This window comes from Neomonachus schauinslandi, chromosome 4 (genome assembly GCF_002201575.2).
Source record: "Neomonachus schauinslandi chromosome 4, ASM220157v2, whole genome shotgun sequence".
In the NCBI taxonomy this organism is placed as follows: Eukaryota; Metazoa; Chordata; class Mammalia; order Carnivora; family Phocidae; genus Neomonachus; species Neomonachus schauinslandi.
In genome coordinates, this window is record NC_058406.1 from 47,197,900 (window position 1) to 47,221,099 (window position 23,200).

At 40.8% G+C, this 23,200-nt stretch overlaps 1 protein-coding gene across 4 annotated transcripts in view; it reads left to right on the forward strand.

Annotated features, from left to right (window-relative positions):
* The window catches only part of FGGY (FGGY carbohydrate kinase domain containing), a 388,228-nt gene that overhangs the window by 258,996 nt on the left and 106,032 nt on the right, over positions 1-23,200 (forward strand). For all 4 annotated transcript variants that reach the window (XM_021683954.2, XM_021683958.1, XM_044914038.1 and 1 more), the window contains one exon: positions 14,803-14,864. In XM_021683954.2, coding sequence (XP_021539629.1) covers positions 14,803-14,864 — 62 coding nt within the window. The remainder of the gene's footprint in view (positions 1-14,802; positions 14,865-23,200) is intronic.

Consider the following 23,200-nt stretch of genomic DNA (forward strand, 5'->3'; position numbering starts at 1 on the left):
CCTAGGCTCAGTTAGACAATCTCACATCGTCTGTTTGTGGTCTTGTTCCCATACCAGCTCTTCCAAATGTTCAACTGAATGATAACCGATTGGATCCAAAGCTGGCTCTGGATGCAAATCCCCATTGTTTCCGTTTCTTAGTATGTGGCTGTTTTATACCTAGCTGCCTCAAGTTCTCTTTCAAAGTTGGTGGAAGCATAGGTGGCTGGCTGGCTTTGAAGCCCATGTTCTGTGCGCTTGCCTTTGTGCCAGGCTGCAGAGATGCATTCAATGAGCAAGACCTCCATCGGGCCCTGGTTTTGAGGAGCTCGTTGTCTAGTAGACAGTGCCTGTAAAAGAAAGAATATCTGGTTGGTCTGTAAGAACCCAATGCTAGAGAAGCTAAGAAGACGACACGGCTGTATGAAGGTGCCAGGGGACTTAGGCTTTGCATTCTCCTACTGAAATGAGTGTTGTGTGTATACACGTTTCACTTAACTATCCATTCCCTTTCTGTGACGTATTGAAAGCCCATTACTGAAATATAGCCTGTTTCAACCCTGCATCGTGGTATAATCACCCTTTGCAGACCCAGAACTCATAGAGGACACAATCCAGAGGCTTTTTTTTTTTAAAACAAGGATAACGATCCAGTAAACCAACTCTTTGTGCAGAATGCATTGTCCACAAAGCTGCCCATCAACAGGTTTTCAGAGCCTTAGTATGCAAATTGAACATCTGTGTCAGTCTGGAAATACTTTTCCAAGTATTTGGCTCAAAGTTCGCTCTGTTGCTATGGATATAAGCCATCTTTACCCAAACATTATGACATATCTTTATGGATAAGAATTGGTTATGCCTGTTTCAGGATCCTGAATTTAAATAAAAAATGTGACCTCTTTTTGGCCATTAATAAAATCTTCATAATAGTCTACTATGACTTGCGACAGGAGTCATGGGAATTGTTAGCCTTTCTCTAGTTAGTGATTTTGCACTGTCACCAACCAAGCTGCACTTGGAGCCTGACTTTGGGCTATTCTACTTATATTTCATTGTCCATACAAGTGGGGCATGATTGACCTGTGCATTATAGAGAGCAAAATCTTAGGAAATCCAAAAGCTAGCATGATGGGGCAAAATCTGAATCAAGAACAGAAGAGACTGCCCAGTAAAGCAACAGTCCAGTCCGGAGGAGGCAAGCAAAGAGACAGAAACAACCTATAAAATAAAGAAATGAAATAAAAATAATAATGATGTCATATGATCTCACTGATATGAGGAATTCTTAATCTCAGGAAACAAACTGAGGGTTGCTGGAGTGGTGGGGGGTGGGATAGGGTGGCTGGGTGATAGACATTGGGGAGGGTATGTGATAGGGTGAGCGCTGTGAATTGTGTAAGACTGTTGAATCATAGACCTGTACCTTTGAAACAAATAATACATTATATGTTAAAAGAAAGAAGAAGATAGTAAGAAGGGAAAAATGAAGGGGGGGAATCGGAGGGGGAGATGAACCATGAGAGACTACGGACTCTGAGAAACAAACTGAGGGTTCTAGAGGGGAGGGGGGTGGGGGGATGGGTTAGCCTGGTGATGGGTATTAAAGAGGGCAGGTACTGAACGGAGCACTGGGTGTTATACGCAAACAATGAATCATGGAACACTACATCAAAAACTAATGATGTACTGTATGGTGACTAACATAACATAATAAAAGAAAAAAATAATAATGATAATAATAATAATCCTACTTTATTGAGAATGTTTTTCTGTGAAAAGGATTTATATACATAATCTTATTAATCCTTGAATGATATTCATGATAATCACAATGCCTCACATTTATTTTGAAGGCTTATTTCCCAGTCTCGATGCCAAGAGCTTGGCATATACTATCTCCTTTAATTCTATCATAATCCCTGTGAAATAGGTACAGTGGTTATCCAAATACACAGATGAAGAGTGCACACTCAGGGTAGTAAGCACAGCCCAGAGAGATTCCTGATGCACCATCAGTGGCCTTTTTATGTGGCTCCTTTGCCTATACTTATTCTCGTTTATTCTGTTGTGAAATTCGGGTCTCTGGTTTTACAACACATTGTTTTCATGTAGGACTCTGTGAGAGGAAGTTGCGTGTTTTATGTTCTTTGTTTCAAATACACATCTCTGATATGCTGTGTGTGAAACTGCTCCATTATTACGTTGTCCAGAGTATATTCTAAACACGGTCACAAACATACCATCTGAAGCAGAAGAGAAGAGAAAGGAGAAGAGGGAAGGGAAGGAGGAGAAAGAAGGGAAGAAAAAAAGAAAAAAATTACCTAAACACTAGATTTGGGGTGGGGGGGGGAAGCTATTTTGTCTCATTTTTACAATTAAAAAAAAAAATCTTCCATCCCAAAGCAAATCATTCCAAGTGTGTGAATAGCTTGGTACTGGGAAAAAAAAAAAAAAATCTCCATCTGGTTAACTTCAGGATGAAGGAAAAAAAAAAATAGAATAGGATCTTTTCTGGTTCTGGACCTCTTACAATTTCATTTGACTGAGATTTGGATTCATTTTTCACTCGTTTCAAGCTTGTGCCACTGATACTCATTTCCTTTTAGAAGGGCACATGCCTCCAGCCCGTGGATGATTGATTTTAGTTGCATCAATCGGGCACGCAGCAGGGCTTGCCTCGTGCTTGTCAATACTCTCTCCAGAATAGCTGTGCAAACAACATTGCTTTTTTGCCCAGACCTTTTCCATAGAACACCAGCCCATGCAGTCACTGCATCCAGATGCTGAAGCTGGTTTCCAGCTGGCCCTTGGCCATCCCTTTCTCCAAGCACTCTTGTCTGTCTTAAGTTGGAGTCATTTTCATTGGGGGAGGTGTGGAGTAAGGGAGGCTAAGTCAAATTCCTAAGCTGCCTCTCTGGTGGCTTTGGCTTTCTGGGATAATTGGCCTTGGGTGGGGGTTACCTTTGAATTGTTTTTGTTTTTGTTTTTTAAGATTTTACTTATTTATTTGACAGAGAGAGAGCACAAGCTGGGGGTAGTGGGCAGAGGGAGAGGGAGAAGCAGGCTCCCCGCTGAGCAGGGAGCCCGATGCAAGACTCGATCCCAGGACCCTGGGATCATGACCTGAGCCGAAGGCAGATGCTTTAACCTACTGAGCCACCCAGGCACCCCACCTTTGAATTGTTTGAACCCAGAATTTAAATTTATGAACTTGAGCCCCAGGGTCACCATGTAGCAAGATGCTGTGTGCTCAGAATTTTAGCATTTGTGCATTGGGGGGCCTCTCTCCCGGACCTCTATCCCCAGTGCCACTCAGCCTGGGGCTAGCCTCAGGAAGTCCATCAGTGCTCCACAAGTGGGTGTATGAAGAGCTCGGGTTGTACACATGCTGTGCATGGATGGAGATAGTGATTTCACCCCTTTATTCGTTCATTCTTTCCATCATGTGACAGAGATAACTCTGGGCCAGGCAAGAATACAGTCACGTGATTCCTGTCCTCCAGTAGCTTATCATCTAATGGGAGGGTTAGATATAGGCCTGATAATTATAAGTTAGGGTAGCACATAAAGTAGATTGCATGACCCCTGAAGCCTACTTAGAGTATCTGTTATGGGACAGACACTTTCAGGCCCTTTTTAAGATTTAGTATTCTGTCTGATCTGCACAGCATGTCTGTGTGGTCAGTGTTGTTACGTTAGTTTTACTAGTGAATAAATAGGTTCAGAACAATGAGGTAGCTTCATCAAGATCTTAATAGTTGTAAGTGGGAAAGCCTTGATTCAAACCCAAGTCTACTACCGGAAGACCCAGATCTCTCCAGAACTGGACCCGACTTTGGTGGAGCTACATTTTTGAGTTTTTCTTATACTTGTCTTGTACAGTCCCTGGAGAAGCAATTATTGGGAATTAGTGTGACTTTCTTTTCAAGTACATCGAAGCAAATTCAGCTGGCAGGCTTTGTAAGGCCATGAGAGAAAAAAAATATATGTGTATAGTATTGACAGAATCTGTGTATAGACTTAGGTGTGTCCCCAGCATTTCTCATTGGCTAATTGGAATGACTTCATGGATACAGAGACCAACTCTGCATAAACAAATGTTTCTGTGTTCCCTCCCACCCAGGCTTGCACTGTATTTTTTGTATACCCACCCAGGTCCCTGCACAGCTCCCTAATTACCTTCTTTTTTCTAATCCTTCCCTCTCTAACCTCTCTGTCTTAGTTTGGCCACTCTAACAAACTACCATAGACTGGGGGGGGGGGGGGGGGGGGCGTCTGTACAACAGAACTTTATTTCTCACAGCTCTAGAGGCTGGAGTCGAGATCAAGGTAGCAGCATGGTTGGTTTCTGGTGAGGTTTCTTTCTGTGTTGCAGAGGGCTGACTTTTCCTTGTAGTTTCACATGGTGGAAGGGGAGAACTCTGGTCTCTTCAGACCCTTAGAAGGGTGTTAATCCCGTTCATGAGGGCTCCACCCTCAGACTTACTCACCACCCAAGGGTCCCACTTCCCAACACCATTACCCTGGTGGTTAGGATTTCAACATATGAATTTTGAAGGAACGCAAACGTTCCACAACATCCTCTTTAAAGATTGTGGTGAAAGCACGTAGACATGACCCTGTCACTCTTGATACCTCTCCAGTGACCTATTTAATAAAAGTTTAAACTCTTTAGAGTGATGGTTATTTACACTACGTTCATGGTACTGTTCTGAGTGAGAAATAGGCAGAGAATAAAACAGCCCATCCTCTACCTCACTCCAAAAATCTGCCCCCTTGTCAAGCTTACATTGTAACAAGAGGAGATAGAACCTACAAAATAAATAAAATGAGAAAGCAGTAAAGTTTCTTTTATGGTATAAGTCGTTAAAAATAAAAGAGGAAGTAAGTTTATGGGTTCAGGTGAGCAGTTTGCAATTTTAAATAAGGTGGTTACACTAGGCCTTTTTGATGTGACATACATACATAACAAGGAAGGGAAGGAAGTTAGCCATTTGGAAACCTAAGGGAAGAACATACCAGGCCAAGGGAAAAACCAGTGCAAAGGTCCTGAGGGAGGATGGCCTGCCTGCAGTAGTACAGGAATAGCAAAGAAGGCCACAAAGATGGAGCCGAGTGAACCAAAATGAGAGTTGTAGTCAATCAGTTCACGAGGTAATTTGGGGCTATATTATTGGCCACTGTTAGAATTTTGGCTTTTACTCTGAGTGAAATGGAAAGCTACTGGAGAATAAGGAGCCCAGGACAGATAGGACTTAGTTCTTAAGGGATCATTCAGACTGCTGCCTGCTACACTGGGAATAAACGATGGGGTGGGTGTAGGAGTCGGGGAGATGGAAGTAGGGGCCCCAGAAAGAGGCCACTGCAGTAAACCAGCTGAGACGTGAGGATGGTGGCAGTGGAGCTGGGAAAAAGTGGTCGTGTTTTGGGATATATTTTGAAGGTAGAGCTGATGCAGTTTCTTGATGGATTGGATGTGAAGTGTGCAAAAGAGAGAGAGGTCAAGGTTTTTGAAGGATAGCATTGCTATGAATGGAGAGAAGATGGATTCAATGTCAGGGAGACAGGGGGAGGAAAGATTCCAGAATTAGTTTTCTGACTCTAGTAACTGATACATTCTCTAGGTTGATCCTCAATTATTTGTCTTCATTTGAGTAAAGACCACCATCATTTATATTTTTATTAAAGCCAGAAAATTAGGATTAATTCTTTACCCCTCCTTTCCCTTCTCTGCCCACATCCAGTCAGAAAGTCCTATGGATTCTAACTCTAAAATGTATATGACCACTCCATCTGTTTTTTTTTAACCTTCACTCCCAACACCATCAGTCAAAGCACCGTCATCTCTGTCCCAGTCTATGTAAAGTGCATCTTTTTATACATAGTATATAGTTGGGTCTTGCTTTTCTGCAGTCTTGTAATCTTTGATGTTTACTGAGAGTGTTGAAACTATCCACAATTCAGTGTGAAGATGCATATTGTTGCATAGGTCTTCCATTTTGCTATTTGTTTTCTGTGGTGATTCTGTTTTTTGTTTCTCTGTCTCTCCTTTTCTTCCATCTTTTGGATTACTCAAATATCTTTCAGTTTTCAGAATTCCATTTTAATTCTCCTGTTTGCTTTTTAGGCATGATTTTTTGAATTCTTTTTTTTAAATGATTTCTTTAGGAATTACATACAATAAACGTCCTAGATTTTTCAGCCTACTTAGACTGTATGTTATATAACTTCATGTAAAATGTAAAAACCATTCAACTCTATAGTTCCCTTTGCCACCCCCCCCCAACACTTTATGCTGTAGTCATAGTATGTGTGATGCCTACATATGCTCTACGTCCAAGAATATAGTCGTTGCCATGTTGTTTGCTTTAAATAACGTAGTAGTCTTTCCAGCATGCCATAACGAAATACCGTCAACTGGGTGGCTTAAACAATAAACACTCATTTTCTTACAGTTTGGAGGCTAGAAGTCCATGATCAAAGTGCTAGAAAGTTCAGTTTCTCATGAGAGCTCTCTTCTTGGCTTGTAGGCAACAGCCTTTTCACTGTGTCTTCACATGGCCTTTTCCAGGTGCATGCACGTAGCGAGAGAGCTTTGGTGATCCTGGCTCTTCTTATAAGGACAGCAATTCTATTGGATTAGGGCCCAACCCTTACAACCTCATAGAACCTTATTTCCTTCATCACGTCCGCACTTCCAAAAACAGTCACAGGGAGGGTCGGGGCTTCACATTGGAACTGTGGTAGGATACAATTCCATCTGTAAGAGTCCTACATATTTCAAAGAGATTCTGAGAAATGAACATTATCTTTTGTATTTACCTACATATTTACCATTTCCATTTCCATTTTTTTTTAAATTTCTTTCTGAAAATTTAAATTTCTGTCAGGTATTTCCCCTCAGCCTGACGAACTTCCTTCAGCATTTATTCATCTCTTATAGCTATTGGCAAAAAGAAAAAAAAATTCTTAGTTTTTTTTTTAATGAATTTATTTTATCTTCTATCCTGAAAGATATTTTTGCTCAATCTAGAATTCTTGGTTGACAGGTTTTTTTGTTTGTTTGTTTTCCTTCAGCGCTTAAAGATGTTACTGTTTTGTATTCTGGCACCATTGTTTCTTATGAGAAGTCAACCATCATTTGTATTGTTTTTCCCATGTCTACAGTATATGATTTTTCTTCTACTACTTTCTTGATTGTCTCTTAATCTTTGCTTTTTATTGTGGTATGCCCACATGTGGTGTTCTTTGGATTTACCCTCCTTTTCCCAGGTTTGCTAAACTTCTTGAATTTATAAATTTCTGTCTTTCACCAAGTTTGGGAAATTGTCAGTATTTATTTATTTAAATATAAATAAATATTGCATCCATATGCCACAGTAGCAATATAAACAGCAACACAAGATTAATATACCCATAAGACAAAAGAAAGTACTTACAAATATGGTTCCCCAGTTACCCAGGAAGAGGTCCTTTCCATAGACCCACCACCTTCAGCATAGGTGGTGGCCCATGACAAGAATACATTCCCTGATACAGTAGTAAGAAACATCAGCTTTGTAAAGCTAAGAGCAATAAGACAAATGTTTTACAGGCAGGATATGGCAGATCTTCATGTATCAAATACAGTAGAGTTTGGTCCTCATGAGCCAGTACCACCCTGGCTTAGGTATTTTCCCTGGGGGATGATACCATATATTTGCCCCTTAATATCATCAGAGGGTGCGCCTATATTATACATGGGCCTGTGAGGGATTTTTTTTTTTCATTCTCTCTACTTCTCCCACATCTCTCTCTGTCTCCCTCTCTCCCCCTCCGTCCATCAGCCCCTCCCTCCCTTCTTTCCTCTCTCCCTTCCCCCCCTTCTCTCTCACAATTAGATACTGTGTCTGTTGGTCTATTTTCAAGTTCATTGCCTCTTTTGTCTATGATCTTCAATTAGCTGTGAGGCCTGTCCACTAAATATTTCAGATATTATCTTTTTTAATACTAGGATTTCCATTTTTAATAGTTTTGGTTCTTATCTATTGATTGATTATGAGACTATTATCCTTTATATCCTAAAGCATTATTAAACTACTGAATTCATTTTTTAAATTTATTATTTATTTGTTTATTTTTTAAGGTGAGCAATGATATTTAAGCAGTATTTATTGACATTCAACAATGTCAAAACATACCAGTGCTCAGATCAAGGAACAATTTTATAGAGTTCTTCTCACCTCCCCCCCTTTTTCAGATATATGATGATTTTATTTTTTTATTTTCAATATAATTAACATACAGTGTTATATTAGTTTCAGGTGTACAATACAGTGATTCAACAATTCTGTATATTACTCAGTGCTCATCACGATAAGTGTACTCGTAATCCCCTTCACCTGTTTCACCCATGCTCCCTCCCACCCACCCACCTTTCTGGTAACCATCAGTTTGTTCTCTATAGTTAAAAGTCTGTTTTTTGTCTCTTTTTTTCTTTGTTTTGTTTCTTAAATTCCGCATATGAGTAAAATCATATGATATTTGCCTTTTTCTGACTGACATTTCCCTGACATTATATGTATATGTTCTTTATTTTATTTTAATCTCAGTGTAGTTAACGTAGTTAACTATTAGTTTCAGGTATACAATATAGTGATTCAACAATTCATATATTACTCAGTGCTCATCAAGATAAATGTACTCTCAATCCCCTTCACCTATTTATATAAGTTCTTTATATATTTTGGATACTAATCCCTTATCAGATATGTCTTTTGCAAATATCTTCTCCTGTTCAGTAGGTTGTCTTTCAGTTTTGTTGATCGTTTCTTCTGCTATGCAGAAACTTTTTATTTTGATGTAGTCTCAAGAGTTTATTTTTGCTTTTGTTTCCCTTGCCACAGGAGACAAATCTAGAGTAAACTACTGAATTTTTGCCTTCTAATTCCATCATCTGTGTCATCTCAGGGTCATTGGCCATTAAATGGCTTTTCTTTTAAGTATGGATTACATTTTCCTTCTCTCTTATATGGCTAGCAATTTGGGATCATATCTTGAACATTATGATTGATTTATTGTAGAGAGACTGGGTTATTCTTATTCCTCTGAAGAGTATTTTTTTTTAATAGGTGGTTAATTTGGTTGAACTCAAACTCTCAAGTTTTGTCTTTCCTGTGATGAGCACCTACTGAAATCTCTGTTGAGTTCTTTCAGCTTTAATTGGGCTACTTATAATGTAACTCAGAGATCATCCAGAAGTTGGAGTAGCATTTGGATGAAGTCTTGAGCTACCTTTCTATGGCTACTGACTCCCCTGTGCTTACTATGACTAGAGCAGAGGAAATATTCAGTAAACATTAGTGAAATCTATAAAGAACTTCATCAGTCGAGACCATATTTGAATATTGGTATGCTCATTTTCCACTGACAGGCAGGGCTTTGTGAGAGCAATGACTTTTGTTTATCTTTGTATCTTCAATTATTAGAGTGATGCCTAACACAGGGTAGCCATATATCATCTTAGTTTCCTGAATAAGTGAATTAATTAACAAACTATAAAAAGACACAAAGCTATTAACTTTGATGTTGAATGATGTTGAATGAAACTGACTAAACTAGCTCTGGATTAAATCAGCATTTGTCCACTTGTAAGAGAAGTTGTTCTATCTCAAGCTAATATTAAAGTTGTGGGAGAAAAAAAAAAAAACAGTTTACGTTTTCTTTCAGGAATGTTTGTCGTTCTTAGGAACCGTTCAGTATTGAAACCCACAGTTCTTTCCAGCAACATAAAAGAAATTGTCTAGGCTGGGCTTTCTTCTTTCATTAGATTTTTATGAGAATTTCAACGCTGGGAAAAATTAGATAAAATGTTTTTGCTTTAAGATAAGAAGATGAAGTTAAGTAAAGAGTTGGAAGAACTGAGATGAAAAAAGTGACTTTGCAGGTAAATACAAATGGCAAAAAGGGAGTTGTGACAAGCAATAAACATATCCTTGAGCCTAATGATTTCATTATCTGCAAAGCAAGGTGAACGCCTCAAGACTAATACATAAAATTGGTTTTAATAGAGAAAAGCCCATCATGCCATAAAATAGCTTTGTCTCAGCAAAATGATCATAGAACCTAAAATTCTGGGATTCTGAATTTGGCTTTGTCGTGTGTTTTTCTTGCCTATGGACTCTGTGCGCACAGTTTTGAGATCTCAGGCAATTGCAGTCCTCTGTCTAATTTTCCAAACACTTGGCTATTTGTCATGTTAATTTATTAAATGTTGTAGAGAGAGAACTAAATCTCTTAGGAAAAATAAAGAATAAATCTAACAAAAAAAAGAAAGAAAGAAAGAAATGGTCTTGTTTAAGGTCATTCCCTGAGCCAGAACTGACTCAGGTCTCAGGACTGCCTGTCTGTGTTCTCTCTGTCATTTCAAGAGTCAGAAATTCAAATGCCTAAAGGAGTCAGACAGATAGCATAAACAGATTAGGCAAACAAATTTTTTTTTTTTTTACTTTGATAGAAAAGTTTTTCTTTCAACTCATGGCACTCTAGGGAATGATTTTATGTTCCCTCCTTTCATAGAGAGATGGGCGTAGAGAAATAGATCTCTCCTACAAGTAAAACATTCGTGCAGTCATGATGAGAAATTGGTGAAATCTGGTGTCTGTTGTTGGGGCTGGAGGGGTGGGGAGCGGTGGTGTCTTCTACATACTGAAGGGTGCAGTCCTGTCTGAAGGGATTAGTCATCACTCGGCTCCAGCTGACTCTTTCCATGAGGGAATATGGGTGGCCCAGTGTCCTGCATATGCTGGTTCTTTGGGAGAAACCAAAATCTGGATTTTAAGTGGAATCTCCCAATTTAAAAATATTGGCTGATTTTTTTAAACATTATATAACCCAAATAAAATACATCTGTGAGCCAGATGTCCCCTCATACTACCCGTTTATGATCTCTGTGTTACACTGTGTTGTGTTTCTGTTTCTCCCATGTTGCAAATGCAAATGCCACCTTTATAAGGAAGGACCTAAAAATCCAACCCTAGGTGTATATCATAAGACGGCTTTTCCCTCTTGATTTAGAAAGCCATCCTGAAGAAGATCTGACTCCATCCAGCTCAGGCTTCCTACCTATCCATATCATTTGTAGACTTTTCTGCTTGCTCTCAGAGCTGAAATCTGAGAAGATGGAGGAAATAAGAAAGTAATCATAAAGTTAGACGAGCTCTGTCTATATATTTCTGAGGCAACCAGTTGGCAAATATGGTCATTGTGGTTAAACTGGTTATTTCACTGGGAAACAAATAACCACTAATAGGACACTGTGTTCTATACCATGCTAAATGCATTTGAGAATAGAACATAAATAGAGAGATCAACCCTAGGATCAGGCATTCCAGGCTTTTGAAATGAGTGCTCGATTATTTGAAAAACTGCCTTGGTCTTTGCTAACCAGAGTGGGCCTTTACTACCAGATGCTGTTGGGGGGGAAGAAAAAGGCGCAGCTGACCAGTTGAGATTCTGTTCTCCCAACCATTTTTGCTCTTTTGGTCGCATGCCCTTCTTTTTAATAATCGATGTTATGAACTGAGAGCCACCTATATACCAGGCACCCCTGCAATGCGAATTTTATTATCACCATTTTACAGTTGTAGGAGATGAGTCTCTGAGAGGTCAAGTAGCTTTTCCTTGGTACCACCGAAGATGAGTGTAGACCATGAATTTGAACCTGAGTCTGTCTGTTTCCAAACCCTGTGTTCTTTTCACTAAGCCACTGTTGTAAAATGTAGATTTTTTTATTATTCCCATATGATGAGGCCAACAGATTAGGGGATGATTGCCACTGAAAAGATAGTTTGTTGCTCACAGTTCTCAAGAGGAGGGGGCACGCCATACCATCATGCAGGGCCACATGGGAAGCCCCAGAGTTGTCCCTAGCTCTCTGATACCCAGCCCTGGGGTGCTTAGAGCAGGGAAGCAGTAGTCCATAGAGGAGGTGGGGGTAGGTAGGCTCTGGAGTAGTTAGCTTGCACATGAAAGGCATGCTAACAGATGAGTTGAGTCCTTTGCTATCTCTAGGAATTGCCAGCCCTGCCAGGCACAGTCTCTCCAGGGGCAGTAAGACCACAGACTCAAAGCATCAGAGGTACCAAAAATAACAAGATGTGATTCATACAGCCACATTGCCTTGTCTTAGACCCCAAACATCTTTCTCGACTGATTTTCTTACATTCTCTAGTTAGCCACTAAATTTGTTTTGTTTTCTTCCAAATATATCTCATTTATTCATTCAAGGTGCCAGGCCCTAATGTAGACACTGAGGATTGGGAACTAATGGGGCTCTTGATTTAAAAGAGCTCAGAGTGTAGGGTAAAGACAGACATAGAAGCTAATGATTATTAAAAAAACAAAAAAAACTTGCTAAGTGCTACAATGGAGCAAGAACAGGAAATATTTTTGCCTCGTGTTCTCACAGTCAGCCTCTGAGCCCTGTCTACATTTCCTGCCCTCTACGCCTAGCTATCTCTCCGTCCTGCATACCCTACCGGGCTCATTTTCCTTAACTTCTCATCATCCTGCTCCCCAGATTAAAATAATTTCATGGCTTCTAATCCAATAAAACTATAAACACTTACCTGGCTTTCATGACCCGCTATCTGCCCCCACCCTCCCCATTCATCCACTATCTTCACTACTCTATTTATTCTCTAATTTAACAGATGTGACCGAAGTGTGCCCCACACAAATAGACACAAATGTCAAGTGTGTGATCACGTCCAAGAAGTACCTGGTCCTGTGTGAGCCTGTGGTTTGCCTCCATTATGCTTGGTGCATCCCAAAATCATCCCAGAAATATTTACTGAGCAGCTCTGATATGCCAGGCATGGGCCTTGGCCAATCTCCTTACTGTCTGCACCCATATATGTCTTTCCATCTCAGCCTCCTCTCCGGCATGCCTTGGCTGTAGCTTCCTGCTCCTCCAAGCTACCTGTTCTCAGCCTCTCAACTGAAGCCTCACCTGCCCCAAATTATTGACCTCTTACTTTATATAACTATGTATTATACATCTTGTATTTCTTACTTTCCACTGTATTCCCAGAGCCTAGACACAGTGAATGCATTAGGCATTTAGTAAATACAGAAAACTACATTCATGCACGCACTGCACAGGTTAGGTTCTGAGCTTCCTGCTGGATGCTCATGTAAATCTCCCTGCTCTGAACTCTGAAAGTGCTTCCCACAGAAATCAGCATCAAATCGAGGAATGCCTTTAATTATCCACTACTGATGCAAACTCTTTATGGTCCAGACTTGCCTCATCACAATCACCTAAAACTGAATCTGCAGGAAGTTAACATTTCAAACCTGCATAGCTTTTTCTCCTCGAAATGACCAGTGGCTTTGGTATCCTTTTGAGCATTTCTGCATAACTGTACCAATGGCATTCAGCAGCTTTTACCTACAAGTTCAGTACACGTTATGGCATAGTAGTGAAGAACCAAGGACTTTAGGCACAGAGAGACCGCAGCTGGAAACCTAGATCTGTCACTTACCCCTGTAACCGACCTTGGACAAGTTGCTTACTCTCTTTTGGTCCCAGTTTTCTCATCTCTATAGTAGAGAATAGTATCCTTTTCTTAGGAATCGTGTAAGGAATAAATGGGATCATGTATGTAAAATGCTTAGCTCAGTGTTGATATATGGTAAATGAGTCAGGAAATTTTAGGTGATAGTATTTATACTGTTGTTGGCATTATGGCCAACACCTTCTACAGCCCAGCAATCCTGTTTTAAAGGGAGCCTGGGGGAGGGCCAAGGAGACTATTGAGGCTCAGAGTAAGTAGTTAAGTGATTTACACAGTCACACAGCATGTTAGTATCAGAGCCAGAACCCAGACCTGACCTCTGTGGCTCCAGAAAAAAATTCTCTTCCCCTTTACACAGCCCCGGCTGTCAGGAAACACGCTTAGAGAGACTATCTCGAGGAGGCCCAAATAACCAATTGGTTCATAGTCTGAATGAAAAATGGCTTTGGAGTCCTAGAGACTCATGTGAACATTGGGAAGACAACCAGATTAGGTTCAGGAACACAAGCGGTGTGTTGGGTGTATTTTAGCAAGCAGGGGAGCATCATGGGGAAACATTTCCCTTCCTGATACTATTACGTATTATTTTGTTTAGAGCTACCAAGTAGATTTAGAAATAAAATCCTAGGCACGGGATTTCAAATGAGAAGAAGATAGTTATCCACAGAGCTTAGACATTTCTGTCCTAGGAGAGTGATTCCCCAGTTTCTCCTGTGATAACTTGTCAATCAGGAGAGGTCCTCTGAACAGCTCTAGGGCAACTTTTTGTTGGTGGTGGTTTTTGAACTGGTAATCCCTCCTCCTCGTCTCTTTCACTCTGCTTCTCCATTAGTAAGACAGGGTGAGTAATTCAAGGTCTGACATTGCCCTGGGGTAACAGCCTGGATCAGGAGGCTGACATGGTGTGATCCAGAGCTTGGTGCTTTAACACCCAGGCCCTTCACCACATACCTGGAGTTACTCCTTCTCACTCCTGTCCTCATGCCTCCGTTTTGGACCTGTTGCTACCAGTTTAGCCTTGAGAGTTTCATTTCCTGCACCTTTTTCTTTAGACTGCTGTGTTTTGTGGGTCAAGAGGCCAGCACTAGGTGAAGCAAAGCTAAATTTCTCAAAGAGCTCAGACACTCTAGTGGAGTTAGCACCTTAACATTCCTAGATCCTCTGTGGACAGAGTTGAAAGAAACCGACATTTTAATATATCTTTTTCTGGCTTAAACATAAATCAGAGAAACTGTAAGACTGACCCATCTCTCTTGTTTTTCAGATAGACCACATGGTGCAGGGCCATGCTGCCTTCCCTGAACTACAAGCCAAGGCCACAGCCAGGTACCTGCTGCCCCCCGCCCCCCTACAACCTCACCTGCGTTCCTCCATGAGGGCATTCACCTTAGGCAGCTAGGTGATTTTCAGTTCCTTTGGGCAATGAGAATGCCCGGCAGTGTTGGGTTATAAGACAGTCATCCAGATGATCCAGGACATACATGTATTAATTTTCAAACAGAGAACTCAAAGAAACTAGAGGTCCCAAAGAATATGCCAGGAACCATGGATGAGGGACTCCGATGTAGTGGAAGGAATGTGGATTTTGGAGTCAACACTTCTTGGGCTCAAATCCAGCTTTGCTCTTTACAAGGGGTGTGACCTTGAGCAAGTTATCCAACCTCTTTACACCCATCTCTTCATCTGTACAACAGAGGATAATAAGTGATATGAAGTGATTTCTAGGATATAGTGTTAAGAACGTAAAGGCGTGTTTACAGTATGCTCCCTTTCATGGAGAAAGAAGGTGACAATAAGAAACTATATGTGTATTTACTCATTTGTGCAAAAGAAATAGAGGAAGGTCAAACCAGAAACTGGTGAGACTCGTTACCTAGAGGTGGTGGGTAGGAATGGGATGGAAAAAAAAGGGGAGTGAGAACAGGGTAAGAGGTGGAGATAGTACTTTTCTGAGTAGATCTTTTTATATAACTGTTATTCTTAGAACCGTGGTGATGTTTCACGTGCCCCTTGAAAATATATAGAAGGTAGGTTGGTAAGTAGGTTAGATAGTAAGTAGGTAGGTTGGTAAGTATGTTAGATAATAAGTAGGTAGGTAGGTAGGTAGGTAGATAAGTAGATAGGTAGGTAGGTAAGTAGGTAGATAGATAGATAGATAGATAGACAGATACCAGGATGTATGTATGGTGGGAGTGGGCAAAATGAAATACAATTAGCAAAATCTAAACCTATTGTATTAATAATGAATAACATAACCACAGTAAGAAAGATTTGGGAAAGAAAAAACTAACCTAGTAACTTTGGGAAAGAATATTTTGATAGTATAATGTCTGGCTGAAGATAAAATAACTGTATATGAGTATTATACTCTGGGGCCCCTGGGTGGCTCAGTCAGTTAAGCATCTCCCTTCAGGGCATGATCTCGGGGTCCTGGGATCGAGCCCTGCTTCGGGCTCCATGCTCAGCGGGGAGTCTGCTTCTCCTTCTCCCTCTGCCCCTCCCCCTCCTTCTGCCCCTCCCCTTCCTTGTGCTCTCTCTCTCTCTCTCTCTTTCGCTCTTTCTCTCTCTCTCCCCTTCTCCCCCCTCTCCCTCTCCCTTTCTCTCTACCTCTCTCTCTCAAATAAATAAATAAAATCTTAAAAAATTTAAGTATTATACTCTAATTCCTAAATTTGTTTTTCATAAATGTCTGCATTAGCTCTTCTGGAAATCCTTTATGTGTATACTACAGCTAACCAAATAAATAAATATGTTGTAGATAATGAGAGCCAGGTGTCTCTTAAATAGGGAAAGGGGAAGGTTACAATGAACCCTATGGTAGTGGGTGGAAGTAGGAGGTATTAGAATCAACTTGTGATTTTGTATGTATGTGTGTAGGGATAGCTGTATACAGATAGAGCTGTAGCCACAGAGAGAAACAAATACAGTGTGTATATCTGTGTGTGAGTACACATACATACATTCCCTGTGCTCTCTGCTGAGATGGTCTGGAAACAGTTACCCCTCGTAGCAGTGTGCACACCTAGCATCAGATCCTGGTTTTTAAATACTCTCCTCTACTGAAAAGGAATTAGGACTTCTTGGGAACATGGCTGATTCCAGGGCTTGGGCAGGGAACATACATGAACATTTTGTGAAAAGGTGAAAGTAAGAAACTACTCGAAGAGGAATTGCCAAAGTGCATGGGAGCCAGCTTTAAGAATCTTTCTGTGGCCTTTGGGGATAAAAAAAACTTAGATCAACAGAATAAGTAATGATGGAATAAAGTGACTCCCCAAGGCCATTCTGATAGAAGTAAATTAATGAAGAAATAAATGGGAAGAAAGGGCAGATCTTCCTATCTACTGCAAGGACCATATACTTGAAATTAATAAATGTGGAGCAAATAATGGAACTAGAATATTATCATTAGGCAAACACCACAGTAATACTTGTTGCAAAGGAGAATCACCAGTGGATGCTGAAATTAGTGAAAGTATGATGCAAAGCGGGATATGTGCATAGTCTCAGAGTATCTTGCTGTAAGATACCCATTATTATCAAAGGAAAAATAGTAACGTCCCAGTGGAGAGATCTGGCAGGCAACACCTCCCCCACATGATCAAAGTCAACAGTACCAGCAATGAGATCTCTCTCACCTCTTTTCATGAGGTACCAAGAAGGACACGACATCATTTCTATAAGGCTCTTGCCAAAAATGGATCACCTCAGTGTAAACATGAGAACACATTAGCCAACCCCCAACCAAGGTGCATTCTACAAAATTATTAGCCAGTATGCTTCAAAAGATGATGAAACTTCAGGAATTACTAAAGAACTGTCCCAGATTGGAGGAGACAAAAACAATGTGTGATCATGGTTTAGATCCTGGACTAAAAGAAGGACATGAGTCAGGGAAAACTGTCAACATTCAAATAAGTCAAGGAAAACTGTCAACATTCAAATAAGCTATTTATAATATTGTATTTAGATGATGAGTATAAGGGAAGTCTGTATACTCTTTGTAACTTCTGTAAATCTAAAATTATTTCAAAATGAAATCCATTATTTTTCAGACTCTTTATGATAATTATGCTTCATTGCTGGGCTTTTTAGAAAAGTAAGGTATTTTATAATATTAACAGAGAAACCCCACATAGCCAGTACACGGAAAATGAGAGATAGTCTAAGGTGGAGGTTAATATCCTAGACTCTGGGGCCAAACTGCTGGTGTCTCAGCTTCACCCCTTAGTAACTAGGTGACCCTAGGCAATTTACTTAACCTCTTTGTGCCTTAGTCCCTCACCGTAAAGGGAAATAATAATAGTAAACACCGCATAAAGTTGTTGAGAAAATTAAATGAATTTGAATAGTGGGTGGCACATGGTGACAAGTGTCAAGCTGTTACAAGTGTTTAATGAGCGTAGTCATGATAAAAGTTATTGTTATGGTTGCTGTACTTACTTATGTTAGACATTTCCATCCTAATAGAGGAAGCACCTGCACAGAGCAGAATGAGATGCATACTGTACTAGAATATAAGCTGTTTATTACTGGGGTGTAGAGAGGACATGATCCTGACCAGGAGTTTGAGAAAAGCTTCGTAAGCTTTCCCTTCCAGGAATCTCTAGTTAAAACACCATTACCGCTGAGAGGGATCACACATGGAATTTCAACAACTAACACTTTATTTGGCTTAGAGACCACATAACCTACGTAGAGCAGGGGTTCCTACATCTAGATCATCCATGAACCCCTTAATTGTGTGCAGAGTTTTGTTGATTGTATACTGACGCATAATTTTCTGTGAAGAGAGGCCATAACTTTCATCAGATTCTTGAAGGGATCCAGCATTTATAAACCATAAACACAAACACTGGATTCAGAGTTCAGAGATCTGGTTTCAAATCTCAGCTCCAACATGCATCATTGTATGAACTTGTGTCCTCATCAGAACATGGAGTAGTAGCTCTGAGAGAGCCAGCCCCGGGTACCTCTGAGAATTTGTATTGATTTTAATGAGGTAATATATTTGGCAAGACTTTGTAAACTCTACTGTGACAATTACAACAGGCACCACTGCTCTTTCTGCCACTATTACTAATGGTTTTATTAAAGAGGAGAACATTTTGGTGGTGGTGGTTCTAGGGGTGAGACCTTCTTGTGCAAAGTGTGGTAAAGTAGCAAGAACCCTGGACTGTGAATTAGAGGTCTTGGATTCCTGTGCCAGTTCTGCCATAAATGTCTTAGTGACTCAGTTCCCTCACCCATAAGACCACAATAAGACCCACCCTGCTTAACTCATTTTACAGGTATTCTGTGGAGGAAAGTAGATTGTGGAAGTGCCGGTCTCTGGAGATCTTAGAGCCCAACACAAACCCCAGGGATAGTTAGATTTTGTGTTGAAATACTCAAAATTTCCAGAACTTTCTTCTATAGATGAGCCTCATGTGAGTAGTTTTTATTGAGAAGAGGAAAGAGAGATTAATGGATTACCAGTGTAGACTCAGAGAAACAACAGCAGGGGTGGTCCAGAAGCAGCGATTATTAGGACTCAGATGCGGAGTCAGAACTGGATTTAAATCCCAACTCTTTCCACATACTAGTTGACTTCATACCGCCTTCAAACTATCTCCCTGTATTTCTCCCCTTTAGAGCTGAGTTTCTCCAAAGGATGGCCTACATTCTTGGTCACTACTTCCTCATTTTGCACTCATCCCTTGCCCACTTGAATATGAATTCTGTCCTCACTGGTCCCTGAAACAGTTAATGATAAGCTCCTCAGCAGCCTCTGTTGATGAGTCTTTCTAGTCCCCATCCTTGGGCTCTCAGCAGGATGTGGCAGCAATGAGCACACCTTCCTCTCCTTTGTAACACTCTCTTTCCTTGGCTTTCTTGCTGGAATGTTGCCTCCTCCCGGTTTTCCTCCTCTATCTCTGGCTTGTCCTTCTGAGTCTCCTTTTCAAGCTCAAGATTTCTTTCTTTCTGTCTCTTTCTTTCCTTTTTCTTTTCTTTCTTTCTTTTTTCTTTCTTTCTTCCTTCTTTTCTTTTCTTTTTTTCTTTTCTTCTTTCTTTTCTTTCTTCCTTCCTTCCTTTCTTTTTCTTTCTTTCTTTCTTTCTTTCTTTCTTTCTTTCTTTTTTTCTTTCCCTTCCTTCCTTCCTTCCTTCCTTCCTTCCTTCCTTCCTTCCTCTCTCTCTCCCTCTCTCTCCACACTGGGTGTGGAGCCCAACGTGGGGCTCGAACTCATGATCCTGAGATCAAGACCTGAGCTGAGCTGAGATCAAGAGTCGGACTCTTAACCAACTGAGCCACCCAGATATCCCTCAAGATCTTTTTCTTGACTATCACATTAAAGTGTATTACAGCTAGGGTCCTGGCCCTCTTCACTTCTCTCTTTGCCACTCTTCCAAGATGGTCCCATCTTGGCTTCATTTCTTTCTGTATCTCAAATTTTACATCCGGCTCATATATTTAGTAGGTATTCAATAAATGTGGATTCTCTTTCCTTTCACTTTCTTTCTATTGTCTTGTAAAAGAAAGTGCATCTCTGTCTTATCAGATGTATGAATAGAATATTCCAAGACTATAGTCCCCATTATGCATTAGGTCTTAGGAAGAAATAGGCATACCTGTTATTAAAGTGAATTTGGCTGATTGGAAAGGACAACAAATCCCTTGGAATCAGAACTGCATGCCTCTTTCGGTGTGGCTTGAGGCTCTCTGAAAAAAGAATGCAAGTCACCCTGCCTCAGAGCTTAGCATCGGCAAATCCTATTTAAAACTGTAGGAATCTTTTCAGACCCATCCCTGAATAATAATGTTTTGTGAGCTTATAAATTAAGTAAGCAATAACTAGATGTGCTCATGCATGTCACTGGCAAGCAGAGTCTCTCTCTATGTGAGGCCAAATATCCAGAGATTTCACTACTTAGATAGAGATTGCCTGACATTGATCATAACTTTGGCCCTTTTCCTCTAAACTTCCTATTATTGTCTTAATTCTCTTATTGGGAACTGTATTGGGAACCTTATTGGAACCTTAATTCCCAGTGTCTCAGGATGATGTTCTAGCAACAGCAGGGTTTGGTGGGAAGGTGTTGGCATAAATCACAAGTGTTCAAGGTTGATAGCAGAGGATTCATCACCAAGGTGATGAATCTTATGAGCATTTATGATCGTAAACAAAGTAAAAAAAAAAAGATCCCTGCTTTCATGTAAATTTCATACACACATGTATATATACATACAAATGTGTGTGTGTGTGTGTGTGTAGAGAAAGAAAGAGCACACATTTGCCCACCAGGAATTGGTAAGCTTTCTAAAGAAAAACAGAGATGAGTAAAGAGACGGATGAGGGGTGTTGGGGTGATGGATGGGAATTCTTTCAGGTGAGGAAGCCATCCTTGTTAAGGTGACATTTAAGCAGGACTGTGAATACAAAGAGTGGGAGCAAGCCATGATTATATGGGTTATATCCAAATGAAGAGTATAAAATACTAAATCTGTTCATCAGTACTTGTTTCTGCAGTTTGAAATAGGATGTGCGATGCTAAGCTCTGAGACAGGAGTGTTCTGTTTTTGGAGAGCCCCATGCCACACCGGAAAGCCTAAGAAACAGCAAGTCCCCAGGCCTTGAGGCAGCAGCCAGCTTGGCAGGCTGCAGGATGCTCTAAAGGCCCCTGCGGCCAGACTAGAGTGGGGGCGAGCTGCGAACAGGTGAGGACTTGAAAGTTAGCCAAGGTCAAACCATGGAGGTCAGTGTAGATAACAATAAAGCCACCAGAATTTATTCAGGGTTTTAGTTTCTGAGCAAGGGAAAGGCACCATCAGATTTACCTTAGAAGGATTACTTTGGCTGCTCTGTGGAGAGTAAACTAGACCATTAATGGGGGGGGGAGACAGAGTAGAAGACAGGGCCCCTGATCTCAGCGAGTTCACAGTCTACTGGAAGGAGAGGACTATAACCAGAGAAGCCCAGCCTGTTCCGAGTTACTTTTGCAGAAGTCACTGCAAGCAGTGATCATTTCTCATTGTAATGCTGCTGGCTTCAGGTCCTAATTTAGGATTATCAGAATGAACTTTTCCTAATTCACATTTTCTCTCCCAACCTTTCTTTTATCCCACTTGCTCTGGATTTTTCTCATTTCTGTAAGGACAATCAGTGTTTCTTGATCTGATTTATTCCTCAGGCCTTTTTTTGTTTTGTTTTGTTTTGCCTTTGTGATTCCCTTAATCCCACTGAGGATCAATTTCTTCAAATGCACTGGCCCCCATATGCCAAATCCCAGTATATTTAAAATTAAAACTCCCCATTAAAGGCTGTATATGTTCCCTTGTGGCAAGGGAAGGAAAAAGAAAAGACAAGAACATTTAGAGAGAACTTGCAGTGTTCCTGGCACTGTACTTGCTGATAGTTGTGTGCATATTATCTCATTTAATTCTAGATGAAGAAATGAGGATTATAGGGAACTCAGACTCCACTTCCAAAGATGATTCTCACTTTCCATTCTGCTCTGGCATTCTCAGATTGCTTCCTTGGCCTTTATGGTTTCTTCAGTCTCGGTCCCTCAGTCTGACAACTGGGGCTATCAGTCTATCAGCAAGTATTTATTTAGGCTTTCCTGAGCTAGGACAGTCATAGAACGAGGGTGATAATATTAACACCTTTCCTCCCCTAGGGTGTGCCAGGATAACCACTGGATTCTTGATGGCTCTTGGATGAGAAATGTTTACTAAACAGAAATAAGATAGAAATTCTAATGCCTTTTTTTGGCTTCTATTTGGCATGCAAGGATAAGAAAGTGCTCAGCGCATTGGGGTCCCCTCAAGAAAACTGAGGACTATGCTGACTTTAGGAGATAAATTCGCCATTTCAAGAGTGGACATCCAAGAGGAAGCATTTGATGGGTTGTTGGCTATCTGACCTGGAACTCATAAGAGAAATAGGCAGGAGATAAGAGTGTATATTTGAAAGTCCTCAGCCCTAGATGGTACCTGAAGCCACGAGAGGAAGATGGGATCACACAAGGGTATAGAAAGAGTGACAAGAGGGACAAGGACAGATCTCTGGGAGACTTAAAATATTTAAGGGACAGAGGCTCCTGGGTGGCTCAGTTGGTTAAGCGTCTATCTTCGGTTCAGGTCATGATCCCGGATTTCCGGGATCGAGTCCCACATCAGGCTCCCTGCTCAGTGGGGAGTCTGCTTCTCCCTCTGCCCCTCACCTCACTTGTGTTCTCTTTCTCTCGCTCCCTTGCTCTCTCAAATAAAATCTTTAAAAATATATATTTAAGGGACAAGTAACGGAAGACAGCCAGCTGGGGAGGAGGCAGGAAAACTAAAAGAGTATAGTGTCTGGAATCAAGGGAAAGAGAACAAATGAGTAAGAAGTGGTCAAGTGGTGCAGAATGTGAGAGAGAATTCAAGGAAAATAAAGGCAGAAGATGGTCCATTGGAGTTGGCGGCAAAGGGTATTGTTCCTCACTCTGGGACCAGTTTCAGTAGACTCCATATTGTGGAGGGTCAAGAAGTGAAGGAACTAGAGACAGACTTTCTCAACTCCTGGAAAGGGCACAGCTGTCTTCTGGTTAGACTATGTGTTCTGATTTTTGGTTTCAAAATATGGTCACTACATTTCTGGACAGCCCAAGAATCCCAAGAAGTAAATGACTTATAGAGAGGC